This window comes from Fistularia commersonii, chromosome 14 (assembly GCF_037954325.1).
Source record: "Fistularia commersonii isolate RoL2024-O1a breed Wild chromosome 14, RoL_Fcom_v1.0, whole genome shotgun sequence".
NCBI classification, from domain to species: Eukaryota; Metazoa; Chordata; class Actinopteri; order Syngnathiformes; family Fistulariidae; genus Fistularia; species Fistularia commersonii.
In genome coordinates this window covers 3,385,847-3,406,227 of record NC_141297.1, presented here as the reverse complement: position 1 = coordinate 3,406,227, position 20,381 = coordinate 3,385,847, and the positions used below count along the sequence as shown (strand labels likewise).

Below are 20,381 nucleotides of genomic sequence, written 5' to 3'. Positions count from 1 at the left end.
TCACACGTTGACATCGGCGAGTGAGGGACAAAGACACGTCTGATCTCAGAAGCATGTCGGCAATCTGCATTCTCAATCTGCACGCTATTAAAACATCGTTTTACTTGTGTAGATGATCATGACCTTAAATAAGTGCAGCCACGCGGGCAAACGGCACTCTAATTTTGAGGTTCTCCCCTGCAGAGGGCTCCCTTGTCCAAGGTATTGTTTTTTTAATTTTTTTTGAATTAATGGCTCTGTTTCTGCACCGTTGAATATTGTGTACTTTTCGATGCTCCCGGTAAACACTTTGCTACGACATCACTTGTTGCACAAAGTGAAATGCAGAAGGTGTTTCACAACCGCTCATTGTTTTATATTCTAATATCCTATCTGTACTGGATTAACATGTAAAGTGGCCTCCTGGTGCACCAGATCTGCAGATGGCGTGAGAGGATTCATCATTTCTGGTCCTTTTTCCGGGGCGAGAACTGGTTTCGAGAACTAATTCAAATGATCATCTCCATGACAGAGGTGATCGGTGGGATTCAAGACGGTGGAACCGGATTTGCCGCTCTTCTCTGCTGCAAAGGGGTTTCCAGGGCTTGCAGGGGAACATCAAAATGATCTTCTGAAGCTTCACAGGTGGCGGCTTCCACCACCATGTCATCCAACGTCCTCTTCCTCTGGCGCTTGTTTTTGTGTGCGGCGCTTTAGGTGCACGTCTCCGATGCTTGCATCACTTCCTGGAACGGAACTCGAGCGGGACGGTTCTCAGAACTGTTAAGGCACGGCCAAAAGTCTGCAGAACAGGAAGTAGCTCGCGCTCACTGCAAATCCAGCAAATACACGATTACATTTAGGCTGAAATGAAAACGCTCACACTCCTTACCTTTAGTTTAATAAACTACAAGAGATTCACATCTAATTGTGACTTAAAAGTTAAGACCCCCCCCCCCCCCCGCTCAGCCCCCCAGACAGGAAGGAAACGCGTTTCAGAGTCCAGGAAGCTCCCAAAACAACCTGCTACATTCTGCTTTTGGTGCGCCGTCCGTCACATTCGAAGCGGCCGCCTCTGAGCAAAAAGCCACGCGTCCCCTGTGCTTTGTTTAAGTCATTTAAGGCTTATTTCTCTTTTTTTTTTTTTTCCTTAAAAAAAAAAAAAACAAAAGGGTTAGTGACATCTTCTAGCTTTGATATGAGGAGAAAAATCTTCATAGGTCCGATGGAGATCCTTCATGACTGAGCGGCTGCAAAGCCGTTCTATCGAGAAGACGTCGGTCAGGAGGCCGGCTTTGCACATTTCTACATAGCACTTGAACATGCGTTGCGTACATGCAAGGGTGTCGGCGTGCGCCGTGAACCGCTCACACACACACACACACACACACACACACACACACACACACACACTCGCAGGTGTGGCGAAAAAGAGGGATCTGTGGACATGCACGCGAAGGAAGGGACGCCGGTTCCCTACACCGACTTCCTCCTGGAGCGGGGGAACTCCTGGAAGCTGTGCCCGGGCGAGAGCTCGCTCCCCGGGGAGGAGAGGCCCGTGTTGTCCCTGGAGGCCGGCGAGCAGCCGCGGACCCTGCGGGCCACCGAGTCGTAGCGGACGGAGGCGACCCGGCGGCCGCGGCGCGAGACGTAAGGGCTGTCGCAGATCCCCAGGCGGTAGCAGACGCAGGAGCACAGCGAGCCCAGGCCGGCCGCCGGCCCCCGTTCGTCCGACGGGCCCGTCGGCTGCGGGCGGCGGCCGCAGGGGCTCCTCCGCCTCTCGCGCTCCTCCGACGGCGAGGCGATGAGGTTGGTGCGGCTGGTGCCGCCCTCCATGGGGAGGAAGAGCGTGCTGTGGCTGCGCGCCGCGGCGCCGCGCAGCTTCCCGGCCTCGCCTCGGAGCCCCGGGACCCCGTCCAGGAGGCCCCTGTCCCTCTTCAGCGACGCCCTCTCCTGGGCGTCCCTCCGCTCGTCCTCGGTGTTCATGGTGAGGAAGCGGAGAACCACCAGGTTCAGGAAGGCCCCGATCACGGTCAGCCCCACCAGGATGTATATGAAGCTGAACGCCACGTAGGGCGTCTTCTCCTGAAGGTCCTCCTTCTTCTGCAGCGCCACGAAGTCGCCGAAGCCGATGGTGGTGAGCGTGATGAAGCAGTAGTAGTACGCGTGGAAGAAGGTCCAGCCCTCGAAGTGGGAGAACGCCGCGGCCCCCACGCACAGCGTCCCGATGCAGGACAGGAAGCCCACGAAGACCATGTTCTCCATGGACACCTCGGCGCGCCGGAAGCCCAGGCTCTGCTTCGCCTTATGTAAGAGGTAACGCACGAACGTGTTCATCCTCTCGCCCAGGCTCTGGAACATGACCAGCGTCAGGGGGATGCCCAGCACGGCGTAGAACATGCAGAAGACCTTGCCGGCGTCCGTGCCGGGCGCCGCGTGTCCGTAACCTTCACACAGGGAGGAGGGGGGGGGGGGGGCAAACCATGGAAACAAGGAAAGGGGAGTTTTGATGTCAGTGAACTGTTCCCCATCCCTCCATCCCTCCATCCCTCCATCCATCCCTCCATCCAGAGGCGTTTCACCCCAACTCACCTATGGTGGTGATGACCGTGATGGCAAAGTAGAAGGAGCCGGCGAATTTCCACTGCCTGCCTGCGCGGTGGGGCTCAGCCTGCAACACCACCCGCTCGATTTCGCGGTAGTCCTCCTCGGAGAAGCGGTACTTCTTCTTCATCTCGTTGCGCTTCTGCTCCAGGATGCGCCGCCGGGAGCTCTCCGACTCCGACTCCAGGGCGTCGAACACCGCGGCGCCCACCAGCAAGTAGGAGAACATGCAGAGGATCAGCGACAAGGTCCGGACGTTTTGCTTCTTCATCCTCGGCGTCGGCGTGAAAGTCGGAAGCTGTTTTTTTTTTTTGGGGGGGTGGAGGAAGAGGAGGGAAGGAAGGAAGGAGGGGGGTTACAGTTACAGGTGGCTTCAGCGTCCACTCCACATTGTGCCCGCAGCCTGTTGCGTGTGTGTGTGTGTGTGTGTGTTCGGTGTGTGTGTGTGTGTGTGTGTGTGTGTGTGTGGAGGTGGAGGGGATGTGAAGCCCCGGGTTTAAAAGGTGATGCTGACGGTGATCGGTGATCTCCGCACGCATGCGCAGAGCGGTTGTAACACATGTGTAGCAACAAAGTCCCGGTTTGACCCGGAACAACCTCGTGTCCTCCTGCGCAAACTAACAACAACAACATGCAACTTTTCCAGCTGTTACAAAGGCGGACCTTTATTGTGCAATAATTACCCCTGTTATTGATAATTCCTTCATTCATTGATATCTGTACCGGGTGTTTCGGGGTCCCCGCTGTCACGGCCGGGTGGCGGGGTTCACCCTGGACCCCCTGGACCCCCCTTAGAGCAACCCTTCACCCCCTCATTTACTGGAGGATGTGTCAAACTCAAGGCCCGCGGGCTACATGTGGCCCCGCCACGTCATTTTATTTGGCGTCTTACAATAAAAGTCAAACGCGTGCATTGATCCGAAACTACATTTCCCGCAATTCATACCCGTCGTGTTACTAATAATAATAATAATTTATCCCGGGGAAATTCGTTCTCTGCAATGAACCCATCGTGGATGACAAAAAAAAAGGAAGAAATGAATGTATGTATGTATAAGGTTTTGAGACGGCTTTCTGGTAGAGTGGTGACTTCTGAATAACGACTACTTTGGATCTTCGGTTATTGAATTGCAATTTTTGCGAGTCGCTTTGGATAAAAGCGTCTGCTAAATGACTGGAATGTAATGCAATGTAAAGAATCATGAGCAGCAGCCGCTCTGAAGGAGTTATTAGCTCGCCGCGCATCCATTTTCAACAAGTGGAATTGAGAAATACAAATAATCCCTAAAATGTCCAAGAAGAGGATCCAGACGGAAGGCTTTTGACGACGCCGGTATGTCTTCTGTGTTATGAGTCAGCATCGGTCGTCAGAGTTACAAAGACGCCAAACACGGAGCTAAATATGCTACAGTTAGCCTTCTGCAAAAACAACAAATTGCATCCAAAAACACTGCAGCAGTGAAAACTAGCTTTGTAACAGAGCAACAAGTAAACATCTTTTTTTTTTTTTTACATCTATGCAAATGCATATGTAGCATTCTGGATTTGAATGAGTAATAAGTAGTTACAGTATTTAAGGAGTTGTTAAGGAGTGGTCCCATTGGTTTTACATTATATTTGTTTCCATTTATACTGTTACCGTTACATGTGGCCCTTTAAGGGCAACCATGATGCTGAAGTTTGACACTCCTGGTCTAGAAACAGTAACAATAGCGAAAAGTCAAGAGAAAGACCAATCACCCAGATGGTTGTCATCGCAAAGGAAGACCAAGACCCATTCTTTGCTTCTAGAAGCGAAACTATAGGAATTCTTTAAAAAGGGAATATGAGACTATTCCGAACATCTGTTTGGATTATAATCTGAATCACTCCAATTATTGCCGTAAACAAGAAACACGATGCAACAGCCGATGACAAAAAGGATCGGTCGACGTCTTTATTTAGAATCTTAAATACATAATTAAAATCTAATTTTGTAAATCCATAAATGCATGGGAGTGTGAAGTGCACGCGTTCAAAAACGTGTGCGTGCGTGTGAGAACCGACGCACACAGGTGCAATTGATCAAGTAGAGATGCTATGTTATAAGAGAAGCCGGTTTCCATGGTAACCATACCAGGATAATTGACTCGTGTTTAAGTTCAATGGCCGAGTTCGTCGCTTCGGTGAACGACGTCGTTTCGGCCGTGTTTCCCCCCCCCGGCCGGGGACAGGGTTTTATTTTAGGGTGCGCCGAGGGAGATACCGCGGCTGAATGACATAAACCCCCCGGACAGAATCCTCCACCGCGTGCAGACGGCGCCTGCAGGTGGATCAACGCTCGCTCTTTTGTTCCCCCTCGAGCGGAGCGACCTGCTCTCGGAGCTGCGTTAAGTGGCCAAATCAGCACGCTAACAACTGGCCTCGCCATAAATCAGTTGACATCCGGGCCGACGAGACGGGAACCCGATGCCCCGGCGACCGATCATCGATCCTCACGGTTCGCTTCCCCTTTGGAAGCCAGAGGACCCGGAGCAAAGTGAGCCGTCGTGGCGTAAACACTAACCGCTGCGGCGTAAAATTTTAATGTTTTTTACGATATTTAATTTTTCACCATGACTCGCAGCGCCGCTCCGGAATTGTTTACATCGAAACAGAAGCCGGTGTTTTCTCAAAAAACGCGTACCTGGTTTTCGACCGACGGCTCGACATTTGACCTTCGCTCCATCTTGGAGATCCGGTCGTCGTGTTTGCGGGTGCAGAGACGTTTTTTTTTTGCATCACGCGGCGAGGAGAGGACCTCGTGCCTGGAGGCGCATTTCTCCTCCGAATAAATCTGTCTGCTGAATCTGAAAAAAAAGAAAAAAAAAAAATACTCGTGGAAAGCATATTAAAAGAAAAGTCTGTAAAAAGCAAAGTTTGAAAGATGCGAGGGGAGGGGGTGTATCTGCAGCCGGGTGGAGATGTGAAGCTCCAACATGTGACCCTACTGGTCGCTCCTCTCTCCTCTGCATCCTCTTTTCCCCAACCCACTTCCCGTCTTCTTCCCGTCCAATATTCACCCTCCTTTCTGGTCTTTCTCTAGACTAGAGGTGTCAAACGTACGGCCCGCGGGCCAGAACCGGCCCGCCAGGGGCTCCAGTCCGGCCCGTGGACTAAAACAATTTGAAAAAAAGATAAAAATCAGGAACTACTTTTTAAAAATAAAAATGCAGTTCCTATATTGTCTGCTCGGGGTGCATTGTTTTCGTCAGTGTTAGCAACATGGCAGGACACTATGTGACTCACAACTTACAGCAGATGGCAGGAATTTAGCTCCCGGGTCTGTAAATAGCATGTTTACTTAATTTCTAGAAATGTAGCTGCTTTTCCGTCGGCCCCGAAACCGTCATCGGTAAGATGTCGTTGTCAAAAAAGAGAAAAGTGGACATGGAGTGCAGGGTTTTTCCAAGAAACTTGACCACTTCTTATGTGTTTGTTGAGGTTCATAAGAAACCTGTATGCTTGGTGGGAATGCAGCAAGTTTGGGTGCCGCTATGAGACTCAAAAAATACAACAAAATGCACGGAGAACTGAGAAGACAAAACTGAGGCAAAACTTCATGAATCTCAGGTTGTTTGTCATGTATATTGGAAAGGAACACTTCATTACATAGAAAGATATTTATCATTAACCTGTTCTCCTTTACACTAAAACAAAGGAAATATTTGGACTTGGTGTTACTTCTAGGTAATTACGCAATAATTTTACCGGTCCGGCCTCCTCGACATCAAATTAAATGAGTTTGACAGCCCTGCTCGAGACCTTCTCCAGCCTCAGCATCCTTCACTATCTCTCTTCTGTCCATGTCCAAACCATCTCCGTCCAATATTTATCTCTACAACATCTAACATGTGCAGTCCCTCTGATGGACTCGTTCCTGATCTTCTCCATGCTCCTCACTCCCAAAGAGGAACCTCCTCATCTTCATCTCTCCCTCCTGCCTCCTCCTCTCACCTCCATCTTCTACACCGCTTCTTCTCAAGTTCCAACCTTCTCTTCTGCGACCTTTCCGTCGCTCTGGACTGCTAACCCTAAGCACCTGCTAACCCTCCTCCTTCCTCACTTCCACTCCCTGTAGCCTCGCCCTTCCACTCCGGTTCCTCTGCTTCACACAGATGTTTTCCATCCTGCTCCAGCTGACCTCCATCCCTCGTCTTCTCCAGGTCATACCTTCACCTCCTCACCTTCGCTTGTTCCCTGCTTTCATGTCAGATCACAGTGTCATCTGCAAACATGACGGTACCATGGAGATTCCCATCTGACCTCACCTGTCAACCATCGCCACGGCGATCAAGAAAAGGCTCAGAGCTTCTCCCCGGTGGAGCCAGAAGATCAGATCATCATGTATGCAAGGACCGCGGCTACAGCCCGGAGCTGTTGAAGCTCCATTGAAGCAAAAGACTGCAAATGTTAATGATAATAACAATAAAGTTTGACAACAGGTGTTTAACACGGATGAGCTGCAGCAGGCTCCCTGAAGTGCATGGACTTATCAGAAAATGGAATAATGAACAACTTTTAGATAAAAAAAATAAATACAGTGATTCTTTTAGTTCATCCGGTTCTAACTTGTATTTGACTGTATTTAAATTCAGTCACTACCGTGTGCAAAGAGGTTGCTAGGAATAAAAGCAGATGGATTTGAATTTAAAAAGAAAACAAAAAAAAAAAAAGGAACATATCTGCGGTGCATTGCTGTGAACTGAGATAAGGAACATTTTTATTTATACAAAGGATTTTTGGATGTTTGGATTTGCATTTAAAGTCACCTTCATGGAGCAGTAAATCTCTGATAGCGTTGCTTGTTTTTTTTTTTTTTTCGGATGAAGCAACCCGTCTGCAGCGGCGTGGGATGGGTGGGTGGGGGGGTGTCACCCCCCATCCTCCCACACACACACACACACACACACACACACACACACACACACACACACACACACACACACACACAGATGTTTATTTGAAAGGATCAAATGTCTCCATCGACAAACTTGGGAACTCTTCTGCAGGGATAACAGGCACGGCAAGGGTAGTTTACAGTTTAACAAGGACGACACCTTGAAATGAACACAAAGTAACACGACAACTAACTCTACAAAACTCAAATCCAACTGAGAGACACAAAATGCTGAAAAGTTGGAGTGTCTGACTCTGCTGGAGATAAATTTTTATGATCAAATGAGGCCACTTTTGTGCTTGGAATCTGCAAAATTGCCTCCGATGCATGATTATAATTATCAATAAATTCATTCACATACAGAGATCCACAACCATTCGCCCTTTCATCTCACAGCCGGGCAATGTAGGGTCTCCAGTGAACCTCCTGCATGTGTTTAGACTGTGGGAGGAACCTGGAGAACCTGGAGGAACCCCAAGGAGACACGGGGAGAACATGGAGACTCCAGATAGAAAGGTTACCTAACCACTGCACCACCCCTATTTATTATTATTATTATTATTATTATTATTATTATTGTGCTGCCATAACCTCACTATCACACCCATTCATGTGTCACACTCCAATGTCTATTTTTAATCCTTGTTGGTCTCAGCCCATTCACATCCTGCTTTATTTTTGTTGATTTTTGTCATTGCTATTGTCACTGTTCATGTTCCTGTCCCTGTTGTTGTCGATTTGGTTGTCTATTTTCACTTTTGCTGTTTTTTTTTTTCCCCCCTTTTTTCCCCCCCCCCATTCTGTCATCCATTCTTATCCTTGATGCTGTTGTTGTTCTCTCTGCTGTCTATTTATTTGTGGATGTATTTGCTATTTTCTAATTGTCTCTCTATTTATATTTATATTCATATTTATTGATATTATAACTGTTACACTGCTGTGAGAAAAAAATCCCCTATGGGGATCAATTAAGTTTATATTATTATTATTATTGCTGTAATGATGATGATTATTATTATTATTATTATTATTATTGCTGTCATTATTATTGTTATTATTATTATTATTATTATTGTTGTTGTTATTGCTGTCATTATTATTGCTGTCATTATTATTATTATTATTATTGCTGTTGTTGTTGTTGTTGTTGTTGTTGTTGTTGTTGTTATACCAGCCTAAATATACAATGAGGACAAAATGATAACGATAAACATCTCCTCCTTCCTCTCCTTCCACTCCATCCATAAATCCCCGCGCTGGTGTTCCTCCAGGCCTCCCTTTGCTGTAACTTCCAACCTCCTTCCTGCATCCTTCCACCCAGATGTGGAACAGTAAACATCTCCACTACTTGTCAAATCCAACAGAAGCCTTTGTGAGAGATCGTAAAACCAGATTACGTCCGCGCACATACGTCCGCAGCTTCTGGGGATGTTTGCGAAGCTGTTTTTGACGACCGTCTGCTTCTGGTCTTTTCTAATGGAGGCTGCCACCTGTTGGAGACATAGAGCGGTTTTCAAATATCCGACGCTTTGTGCGTTATCCTTTCTGATTCATCTTCTCGATATCTTCTGTCGCGCGGATTCCGTGGCCGAAGGGCCGGTCGGCGTCTCCTGCGCGGCCAACGCCGTCCACGTTCTCACAGTTTTTTTTTTTAAATTTTATTACCGCTCTGCCTATCTTTCATTATTTATGGTTAATATCAGATGATATTCAGTCTGCTGCCGCCCCCGCTCCGCTCCCCGCCTCCTCGTCATTTACTTCACGGGAACCATTATAGCGTTTACTCCTCTTTCCTTTTCATGCAGTTCAACGGAGAGTCTCGACGTTTAATAATTGAATAATTCACAACGGGGTTTTACATCTGGTTCATATCCTGACCCCTCCGTTCCACCCAGAAGCCCTCTGGAAACTCAACTCCTGCCAAATCTCCAAAGTAACACAGCCAGACTTTTACATAATCGTCGTAATCTCCGCGCGCATTAACAAATTGTTCCGTCCGCGCGGACCTGGCGGACAGCGAGGCGTCGGGGAATCTAATTTATAAAGCGGCGGCACCAAACAGCAAAAGCCGATACCGGATGCCTTCACAGCCCTCCAGTTTCCACAGTAACTAAGAGCAAAAATAGAAACCCACGCCAGCAGCCATTCAACATTGAATCCCCTCTGATAAAACACCGTCCTATTTATAAATCCTCATGTATAAATGCATCTGCAATCGCTTGTTAAAGCCGGGCAACGCGGCGTAATTACAAATCCCGTTTTGAGCAACTACTTCCCCCCAAAAAAACAAACGCTACCCGACCCGGCCGACGGCGTCGTGCGCGTTCGGTCGGATCAAAAAACGGGACCTGTGCTCCGAATGTTTCTGAAGATGCTATGCTAACATTGTGAATTCAAGTGAGCTCCACAAAGCAACGAACACGTGTGGGGATTCATTGGCGCTTCTGTCCGTCTGACTTATTGATGAGTTTGTTTACATGTGCCTGATAATCCTGTATCGGGAAACGATCGGGAAGTGGTAATTATCCGATTTTGATGTATGTTCAAGGATGCAGCAGCTGATAATAGCCGGGTGACGTTATTTCCCCCGGGTTATAAGGATCTCTAGCAAAGTACACAACATAAAACTAAATGAAAGGATTTCTGACATTCTAATCCAAGTCAACAAATTGCAGCAAAGGTCAGCAGACTAAATTCTGGGCATTACCTTCCTATCTTTGCGTCGTGTCCGTGCCCACCGATCTCCATCTGCATCGGATAAACAGTAAAAAAAAGTCAGAATCTCTATTTTCTCAATTCATCACCTTGCCAACTTCCTTTCAAATAATATATTCAGTAATATATATATTCAAATTAAATCATATTTCTTGACTCATGTATTAATCATTAAGTTTGGGAAAAATGGCTCCTCCAGGAGTCGCCGCAGCCAATCACACGCCTCCATCTAACCCTCTCTTCTGCATCCTCTTCTCACACCAACTAACATGTCCTCTTTGCATCCAATAAATCTCCCCTCTGGTCGTCCTCTAGGCCTCCAGCCTCAGATCTGCCATCTACTCAGATCTCCACTATGTGCACATCTCAATATGACTCTATCTCCAGAACATCTGAAATGTGTTGTTCCGCCGATGGACTCCATCCTGATCTCATCCATCCTCCTCACTGTTCTGCTAATTGCAATAAGTGAAATCCCATAAGTATAGCATTTTTTTCTGTGGCTGCTGAATTAAAATCGAGCAACTGTTCAACACGCCAGGGATACGCTCAGTAATTCTACGCTTTGTAATTAAACAACTAAAACTTCTTCTTCTCCTTTCGGATTTTCCCTTTCGGGGGTTGCCACAGCGAATCAACTTTCTCCATCTGCCAAATTAAACAACTAAAACTAGAATAAAATAGAATAAAATTGAAATTACTATAAGCATGCACTGACTCTAAAATAAAATAAAATAAAATAAAATAAAATAAAATAAAATAAAATAAAATAAAATAAAATAAAATAAAATTGAAATTATTACCATCATGCTCCTAAACCAACTGGTTTAGTTCTCTGTCAGTGAGGGGATCTGAGATATGCACTGGTACGAAAATTAAAATAAAATAAAATAAAATAAAATTAAAATGACTATCTCCATGGTCCTAAACCAACTGATTTGGTTCTCTGTCAATGAGGGGATCTGAGATATATGCACTGGCTCTAAGAATAAAGTAAAATAAAATCAAATAAAATAAAATAACAAAAAAAAAAAAAAAATTCTAATTCTGTCAGTTTTGGATCCGTGATATACACTGTCTCTGAAATAAAATTAAATCAAATGAAATTAAATCAAATGAAATGAAATGAAATGAAATGAAATGAAATTAAATGAAATGAAATGAAATGAAATTAAATTAAATTAAATCAAATTAAATTAGATTCCATAAAATTAAACCAAATTAAATTGAAGTAAAGTAAATTAAAGTAAATTATTACCATCATAGTTCTAAACCAACAGGTTTAGTTCTCTATCAGTGAGGAGGTCTGAGATAAGCACTGGCGCTAAAACAAAATAAAATAAAATAAAATAAAATAAAATAAAATAAAATAAAATTCTATCATCGTGGTCCTAAACCTTTGGTTCTCTATCAGTGAGGGGATCGGAGATAAATGCAACGGCTCTAAAATTAGAATAAAATAAAATAAAATCCAATACAATAAAATAATGATAAAAAAAAAAATTCTATCATCATGGACATAAACGAACCGGTTTGGTTCCCTGTCAGTGATATGCACTGTCTCTAAAATTAAATTAAATTAAAGTAAATTAAATTAAATTAAATCAAATCAAATCAAATCAAATCAAATTAAATTTAATTTAATTTAATTTAATTTAATTTAATTTAATTTAATTTAATTATTACCATTATAGTCCTAAACCAACTGGTTTAGTTCTCTGTCAGTGAGGAGGTCTGAGATAAGCACTGGCACTAAAATAAAATAAAATAAAATAAAATAAAATAAAATAAAATAAAACAAAACAAAACAAAACAAAACAAAACAAAACAAAATTAAATTAAATTAAATTAAATTAAAATAAATTTCTGTCACCGTGGTCCTAACCCTTTGCTTCTCAGTGAGGATGTGCGTTATGCACTGGTTCTGCAGCTGGTTTGACTCTCCAGAATGTTGCCTTCAAGGCCGTCGGACAACAAACTATCCTACCGGACCGCTTCACTGATGATCTCAATTCAGAAACACCCGTGTTATGCTAGTTGAGCCGTTAAAGCGTGAGCCCGCGATAGACGCCATTCAGTAAATACTTACGGTGTTATTGTGTTCATTTTCCGTGTTTAAATAAAACCCAAGGTCGTAAGAGCGGCAATGTTATTGTTATAAGAATCCGCGGCAGCTTCAGACTCGCTCACTGGAGCTGCGATGACGATGAGTTGTGGCGTTTTCGAGCGGCACTTGAACGCAGCAACGGTGCTGCAGCCGCCAGTTGTGCCGCTGTCTGACGCTGGCAGACTGTAAAGACGGACGGTCAGGGCCGCCTTCGTCTCACTCGAACATGCAAGTGTAACTTCGTTAACGCCCAGTCGCCGTGGTTAACCAGTTGGTTCGCTTTAGATGGTTAATTGTCGATTGTCTTATGATGGAGGACGACTGTGTATGTGAGTACGACTCGACCTGGGACACGGATGATGGAGACGACCCGGCCGGAGAGACCCAAACCCGTCGGTCAAGTCAAGACAAAAACAAATCTGGTTGGAATCTGGTAACAGTACGTACCGTGAAAAATACCCAGCGGAATTTGCAGTTCCTAGAATCATGACATGACCGGGAATATGATGACTTGCAGCCCATTACGGCTGCAAAACGGCCAGGCGTTTACCGTTACTGCCTTTAACCGGAAAGCTAACATTAGCTTTGCCGTTGGCTAGCCAGCGAGCTAGCTAGCTAGCTAACTAGCCTAGCCTAGCCTAGCTTACTTTTGTAGCGCTTGATGCGACGTCAAAATATCGGACAGTCCACGGAAATTAACACCAACGCTGCCAGTTTTGTCTTTCGGTGTAAATGTAAGCGTTAAAGTAAAACAGGCGAACGCTTCTGTTGGAGTATGAAACGACTTTCACAATATTTTCCCTGTTGTTAAATTGTCACCATCGATGGTAACACACCTTGACATTGTTGGCATCGGTCGATGATGGACAGGAGAAGGTTAGCCGTTCTTGTTGCTTCACACACAACTACGTTTCTCTATTTCATTTTTTCTGCAGTGGCATCACACGCCCAGGAACATGAGAGCTGCCAAGGACATGCAAAACTACAGGAGAAGATACCCGGTGAGTCAGTTGTCATTTCAAGGTGATGTTGTGAGCAATCTTAACTGTTGCTGCTGTTGTTGTTTGCTTACAGAACCTGACGGACGACGAGTGCACGGAGGACAAAATGAACAACCTGCAGTTCTATCTCAACAAATTTCCCTCTGCGCCCGATGGTAAGGCGCCCAGAAGATCCTATAATGTCTTTCCTGCATTTAAAGGTTAACCGTTTTGTTTTTATCCGACAGACGTCTACATCGAAACGTTTCTCAAGGAGTGGAAAAACGACTACAAAAGACTGGAGAGAGTTCACTCGTACATCCAGTGGTGTGTATCGTCCTCTGCGAGCTCGCAGAAGCTGTCATTTTGATATCTTTCAATGGCGTTTCCTAAACTTTTGATAAACTTCGGTTGGATTCGTAGGCCCTCTGCACCGGAGCATGATTCAGGTGGGCGGTGAGGGCTGTATAAATAGAGCGGCCGCCCGTGACGTTGCTTGTATTTTGTTATTTAAGCAGCTACGCCAACGCCAAAGTTTATCACTTCTTTCACCTTATCATATTCAGCCTATCCTTTCACTTGCACCTTTGGTGAACGAAGAATCTCTGTATTTATATAGATGGGTCTCTAGGTCTTCACTCATTTATTGCAATGATTACCGTAAATTCCGGCATATAAGCCGGTAATTTTTTCACACGCTTCGAGAACTGCGGCTTTTGCAACGACGTGACTAGTAATTGCGGTGGCTTCCTTCAGTGGACAAATGAAATTTGGGGAATCTCGCTCGCTTTTCTGGTAATCCTTCTGATCAGGCATTTTGTGCTTTTTGCACACACGTGAAAAAGGCGCGCAGAAATGCATTTGACGCGGCGTTCGAGCGATCAGTCTGGCTGTTGGAGAAGGAAATAGAGCTGTTGCTCGTAAGTTCGGCATCTGTTCTTGAAAAAGAAAAAAGAAAAAATTGCGTTATGTACCAGTAGATGTTACCGTCATTTATTGACTAATAGGTTTTCAAAAAAAATTATTATTTATGTACAATTTTTTTTTTTTTTTTTTTAAATAGTAGGTGCAGCCTTTATAAAGCTGGGCTCTATAGTTAGGAATTTACGGTATAATGATTTTAAATAGATGTACGGGCAGGACTGAGGCCGCTCTGGTGTTTTTAGAGGTTACTTTGAGCAGTGACGCCAGCACTTGCGTGAAGCGGTGTCGCGCATACAAAGCGGCAGAAAGTACAACAGTTGACGTTGTCCTTGAACCCAGAGAAAGATGAAGGTGAGATGAAAACGTCCGGTCATCTTCAGCAGGCCGCAGCCCAGTTAGGAAAATGGAGGACACTACACCCCGAACAGCTAACGCAGGACTTGAAAGATTGGATGTCAATGTCACACAATAGGACATCAAGCCAGGGCGGGGGGGTCCGGGTGCTTTTGACTGCTGGGTTCAGGCCGGATGCTTCCTTCCTCCCCTGCTGGGTAGTGTAAGATCACGTTTCTCAAGGATACGCTCAGAATATTCTCCTCACCATGGCTGCTTGAAAGGGTGGGTTGGAGACTGGCGTGCTAAAGGAGCATCTTTTTTTTTTTTTTTTTTTTTTTTAATTTACGATCCGAAGTGGGTTTTGTTTGCGACTCATTTTACTTTGGGGGGGGATGAAAGCGACTCCGGTTTTCATATTTTCCCCAATAAGTCGAATGGGAATATCAGTCAGAACGATAGCAAACAATATGATTGTTTTTTCGTCGTCAGGCTGTTTCCGCTGAGAGAACCAGGGGTTAACTACATGGCGTCAGAGCTCACCAAGAAGGAGATTGAGGTGGGTGTGACGTGACGTGACGCAGCAGATTTCGAGCCAAAACCCGCATCGACCTTAATCCAGTCCCTCGTTATTCTCCATCGGTTTTCTTTGCCCGCCAGGCTTTCAAGAACAACGAAGACGCCAAGAGGAGGCTTGTGGAGTCCTACGAGCTCATGTTGGGTTTCTACGGCATCCGTCTGGTCAACAAAGACACCGGAGAGGTGAAACGAGCGGAGAACTGGAAGGAGCGCTTCGGGAATCTCGAGCGGTAAATAATTTTCCGAGGCGTTCCCTTTGGCACCGCGGTCGCAGCTCTAACTGTCGGATCCCTTTCGCAGGAACATGCACAACAACTTGCGCATCACTCGCATCCTGAAGAGTCTGGGAGAGCTGGGCTTCGAGCACTACCAGGCCCCACTGGTGCGCTTCTTCCTGGAAGAGACCCTGGTCAAGAAAACCCTCAGCAGCGTGAAACGCAGCGTCCTCGACTACTTCCTGTTCGCCGTCCTGGACAAGCAGAAACGACAAGAGCTTGTTCGCTTTGCTTACCACCACTTCGAGCCAAAGGATAAATTCGTGTGGTGTCCCCGAAAGATCCAGAAGCAGTTCAGGAAGGCCGAGAAACGAGCCGACGCCGTCGGGAACGGAGACGGGAAGGACGACCACTCTTTAAGGGCTAAAATCAAAGACGGAGAAGGCGGCGCGCAGCCGAAAGAGGAAGAGCAGGAGAAGGCGCAGAAGGGAAGCGATAAAGCGAGCAAAAACAAAAAACTGTCGGAGGCGTCCCCTGAGCCAGGGCCGGAAGCCGCGACCGAGGCCGAGTCCAAAGTTTTAGGGAACGGAAACGACTCGACGGAGGACGTCGACGAGATGGAGCAGTCGCCCTCCCCCGACACTGTGACGGCCAAAACCGACGCCGGCGCCGACGCTGACGCCGAGCTCCGGTTAGCCGACAGCGCCAAGGACGCCGCTCAGGAACCAGACAACCATATGCAAGCCGACGAGGACATGGACACTGAAAAACCGCCGAAGAAGAAGAGAGAGGATCCGGTGCTGCCGAGCAACGGCTCCTCCGGGGACTCGTCCTCTGGGCAGATGGACGGGAAAACCGGTGCGACGAAAGCCGCGGGTCAAAGCAGCCCGGCGGCGCAGACCCCCCATAAGACTGCTAAACCGTCAGCCTCCCTGCTATCGGGGCGGGAGGAGAAAATCCCAAGGACTGATTTTATCCAAGTGCCAGCGAACGACGAGGAGGGCTCGCAGGACGCCGTGACGTCAAACGGTTCGCTCGCGACCGCCGACGGGCGGACGAACGGCCGGAAACCCGGGGAGGACGACATGGAAGCGAACCCCGTTAGCACAGTCCAAAACGTGGGAGACTCGTGAAGAAATCGGACGACCGGAGCGAATCGGAACACCTCAGCTCAAAAGACATGTAATATAGGGGCAGATCAGAAGTGAAACTACATCCTGGGCCTTATTTCTACTATATCTGATGTGAAGTTCCCGGTACTTTGGAAGAGTAGGTGACACGCTACACTAAATCCAGGGCCCGGGTCGACCTTTGTCCTCCACGGCCTTAAGACACCATTAGGAAAAAAAAAAGATGCTGGCAAAGCAATAAAGTTTTAATATAATCAATGAATCCCAAGACCAGATCCAACGGCGTATCCTTTTTCAAACCCCTCTGTGGCCCTCAGCCCCGTTTCGACCAAGAGCCCGGATCCTTTACATGTGCAATACCTCCTTGCAGGGCTTAACAGCCGCAATACAACTGAGTGTCCATAGAAAAAGAAATTGCCTTAAAATACCATCAACTTGCCTAAAAACTAGCAAATATAAACCAACCGGACTGTTCTTGACAGAAGGGAAATACTCCTTTGTTTTTCATCTCGAAGTTTTCCACATCTCGATGGGATACCAGTACCAGAACCCGGGGCCAAATCCTTGGTCTCAGCCCTCGGCTGCTCTTACAAGAAGAGCACTACAGTCACTTAAACTCAAAAGTTTCTCGCAAGGGTTCGCATGAACGCCGGCGGACGTGTTCGGAACGGCCGTCGGACTCGCGAACCGCCACGAGGCTGCCGCCAAGGGTTTGGAAAGGATCCCAAAAACGCTCGCCTGGTGCGTCTCGGCCATCGGCCGTCCCCACGCGCAACCCGTGGCGGATCGTCGCCTCGCCGGTTCACTTTCGGTCGCCGAATGCACGTCTCGGTGCGGCTGGTTAATAACACGTAGGGACAAGGAGAGGCTTCGGGACGCACGGGCGGCACTTCTTGGGATTTGTTGACCATATTGAATGTTATTGACGACGACCAGACCTGCCCTCCGAGGTGTTCAGAGACTGCCTATATTTAATATTTTACAAGGCACTGTTACTGTTTGATTCCGTTCAATGGCGTTCCGGCGATTTCAACAGGTCGTTCTTCAAAAACAGGACTTTTTATTTTGCACTGATGAAAGGAAGAGCTATTTTATTTGTTTTTGTTTTTTGTTTTTTTTTTTTTTTTTTCTTTTTGTGGATTTTCTCCAGCCCCGTCTTGTCGTGTGTGACTAAAAACCCCGCGCCATGCCGCTCCTTATTCGGAAGGGGGCCACCAACCTTGTGTTTCCACGGAGATCAGGCCAAGAAGACTGAATATCTGAAAGCCTTGCCAAAAAAAAAAAAAAAAAAATGTGATAGACTGGTTGATTGTAAAACGCATTTTGGATTTTTTGTTTCGTTTGGTTTCTGGCAGAACCGATGAAGCTTTGGCCGCACGCGCAAGTCTGTCGCTTGTTACTTTTGCGATGGGCGCAGGTGGTGAAAGTCAGCCATCTTGGAGGCTCGTATCGATGCATCTTTTAACATTTGCACTTATTATTCTTTATAAATGGTTAAAGTGGTATTTGCATCATAAAATGGTAGTACGTGAAAGTGCTGGAATCTTTATACATGATTTCTTTTATTTTTTTCTTCCTGACTGAATACCTGGCTGTTTAAATGCAGAATAAAATTTTTCCTATTTTCTGACACGTTGATATCGATCTTTGTTTATGCTAAAACCTGGAGGCACTTGTATAGTTCCGTCATCACTCAGCTACAGACAGTCGATATTGTAACATCGAAATGCAATTCAACATAAAGGAGCTGAAACGGACGAGTTCTAAACTTACCGACTCGAGTTCCATTCAAGGAAGTAGCCTCCTCAAGGGCAATCGTTTACTTTGGGGGGTAACGGGAGGGACCGACGGGGCGCAAGTGTCGCACTCAAACCCCAGAAGAGGAAGAATAATGACCATGGGCTACCAGATGGGTATCTTCGCTGGTAGCTAACTCCAGACTTATTTGGGAGAAAACAATCATCCCACAAACAGTGGAAATCCCTCTGGCGTAGCATGCCAGAAGCGCTCGGACCTCTTACGGTCCATATCTTACCTGATCTGTTCAATTTGTCCAAAGAAAACAGCTAACTAGTGACCGTAGTAGTTTTTAAAAATGGCGCTCCGCAGGCCATCCATCTGGTAACAGGCGTAGCTTATGAGTTCTACCAATCACCTGTGGAAACGTAAAAGATCCCGCCTCTTATTGGGATCCAGAATGGCTCTGGGACCTGAGACCGTAGTCCCTGGTTTGTCTGCTGTCAACCAACACAAAAAGAAACGGCCTACTTCCTGAAAAGGTTCTAGAAAGTTCCCGCAGTGCAAAAGGAGCGAATGACTGCAAATACGTCTTTGATGGAAACATGGATTCAGATACAAACGATAAGCAGATAGTGAGCAACTGTTAGTTTAAATGACACGTTTCAAAACTGGATCCAAACAATATATGTTGCATTTTTTCCGAACGAATGCTAACAATTATAAAATAGGACTTACGAATGAGACCGTTCACAAGCGCAGACATACCGCTACCCCTGGCAAGATCCTCAGAGAAGGGAACTCAGAAGGAAACAACCTCACTTCCTGTTTCTGGGGTTGACAAAATAGAACACAACCTCTAGGACACGATAAGTGCAACCGACGCTTTTACTCCCGATGCCCTCATGACTCATCGAGAAAAGTTTTTGCAATGTGTGATGCGAGTCACTACATCTGGACGTGACTCCACATCTGATCCGGGGTCAACAAGGTCAAGGCTTCACTGTGGAACTTCACTGTGGCCCGCAGCATCTGTGACCTTCAGTGATACCTTTCGGCGACGCATCGGATAAGGTGCAGATCTTCCCTTCCTTGAACCCTTTGGGACCTCTGCTACTGCTCGAGCTTCTTTGCGGGGATTGGTCGGACAGATGGCAGCGCATCTGTGACAACGTCCAATCCAAGACCAAAGCTGCGCTCCATCGGAGGAGGGTCCTGACCCACGTCCGGGTCTTGAAGGTTCTGTCATTGAACCTAAGCCGGGTCGTAGGTTGCATATACATGTCTTGCTCCTTCCTTCGCAAGCGGACAAAAAAATTCAGGCCAACGTCGACGTCGGTGCACAACGACGCACCCTTGGGGTACGTTTCTTCTCTTCAGACCATGAAAGGCCACAGCTGGTGAGGGACAGTTACCAAACATGTGAGTTCTCATGCGATAAACCGACTTGATGGTCGTGAAACTTCAAGAATCACAGGTGGTCAAGATGATCTTCTTCCATCAGGAAGCTGTGGAACATTTGGATGCTAGCAGCTCCATCCACAAACACATGGGGACCCCAAGTAAGGTCTTGTTTTGGGTGTAGCCCCTTAACTGGTATGCTCTGGGTTATTTCGGTAGATGCTAACAGCAATACCAAAAAAAAAAAAAGAAAAAGGCAGATTCCTTTGCATTTATTCTTTCCTGCTGCTGCATCTATATCAAACTATCGCTGTTATTTATTTATTTTGATTTTCAGCGAAAATACAAGCAAGCCCCGAATGACTCACAGAGGAGGAAAAGCAAAAGACGTAGAACTCAGAGATACCGCAGCACCAGCGCGGAGTCAAGAGTTTATCCTTGGAAATATAAGAGAGTTACAAAACACGTTGGTGAGCTCACTTTCAACACAACCACCTTCTGCCGGGCTCTATCTATAGATCCGCCTTGCCCTCTTTCGTAATCCTCCCCAACATGGTTGTCTTACTGTTCGTCTGGATGAGCAAAACGTCTTCTCCGGCTCTGTTTTGTTCCTGATGATGGTTTTGTCCAGTTAGATGTTGTGTTTTTTTGGCGCAAGCAGGTCTTGACCATACTCTTAAGATGATTTTCTGCCTGGACCGGCAGAAGAAGAGCGAAAGGGAGTACCAACTTTCACCTGATTGGTCCAAAAATGATCTA

The 20,381-nt window shown here is 46.4% G+C and overlaps 2 protein-coding genes across 5 annotated transcripts; one reads left to right on the top strand and one right to left on the bottom strand.

The window, feature by feature from the left end:
- Positions 1 to 863: 863 nt before the first annotated feature.
- On the bottom strand, positions 864 to 18,990 carry kcnk15 (potassium channel, subfamily K, member 15). 3 transcript variants are annotated; one of them, XM_086159047.1, is made up of 4 exons: positions 18,960 to 18,990; positions 5,249 to 5,411; positions 2,572 to 2,881; positions 864 to 2,426 (listed from the first exon to the last, which is right to left on the bottom strand). In XM_086159047.1, the coding sequence occupies exons 2-4, from the start codon at positions 5,288 to 5,290 to the stop codon at positions 1,456 to 1,458; spliced, it is 1,323 nt and encodes a 440-aa protein (XP_086015173.1). In that variant the 5' UTR covers positions 5,291 to 5,411; positions 18,960 to 18,990; the 3' UTR covers positions 864 to 1,455. The 3 variants fall into 3 exon arrangements, with proteins under 3 accessions (XP_086015173.1, XP_086015174.1, XP_086015172.1); XM_086159048.1 differs by lacking the exon at positions 5,249 to 5,411 and having other exon boundaries at positions 18,960 to 18,989; XM_086159046.1 differs by lacking the exon at positions 18,960 to 18,990 and having other exon boundaries at positions 5,249 to 5,703.
- ogfr (opioid growth factor receptor) lies at positions 12,489 to 18,114 on the top strand. 2 transcript variants are annotated; one of them, XM_086159045.1, is made up of 7 exons: positions 12,489 to 12,756; positions 13,259 to 13,324; positions 13,398 to 13,479; positions 13,552 to 13,630; positions 15,053 to 15,119; positions 15,221 to 15,369; positions 15,440 to 18,114. In XM_086159045.1, the coding sequence occupies exons 1-7, from the start codon at positions 12,631 to 12,633 to the stop codon at positions 16,485 to 16,487; spliced, it is 1,617 nt and encodes a 538-aa protein (XP_086015171.1). In that variant the 5' UTR covers positions 12,489 to 12,630; the 3' UTR covers positions 16,488 to 18,114. The 2 variants fall into 2 exon arrangements, with proteins under 2 accessions (XP_086015171.1, XP_086015170.1); XM_086159044.1 differs by having other exon boundaries at positions 12,489 to 12,762.
- Positions 18,991 to 20,381: the final 1,391 nt, after the last annotated feature.

Bases quoted from the DNA above. Each gene is read 5' to 3' on its own strand.
- kcnk15 (XM_086159047.1), bottom strand. From the start codon at position 5,290: ATGGAGCGAAGGTCAAATGTCGAGCCGTCGGTCGAAAACCAG. The intron at 2,882-5,248 runs GTACGCGTTTTT...AAAAAAAAACAG, and splicing joins AGCCGTCGGTCGAAAACCAG to CTTCCGACTTTCACGCCGAC. The intron at 2,427-2,571 runs GTGAGTTGGGGT...CCCTGTGTGAAG, and splicing joins CACGGTCATCACCACCATAG to GTTACGGACACGCGGCGCCC.
- ogfr (XM_086159044.1), top strand. From the start codon at position 12,631: ATGATGGAGGACGACTGTGTATGTGAGTACGACTCGACCTGGGACACG. The intron at 13,480-13,551 runs GTAAGGCGCCCA...TTTATCCGACAG, and splicing joins ATTTCCCTCTGCGCCCGATG to ACGTCTACATCGAAACGTTT. The intron at 13,631-15,052 runs GTGTGTATCGTC...TTTCGTCGTCAG, and splicing joins GTTCACTCGTACATCCAGTG to GCTGTTTCCGCTGAGAGAAC.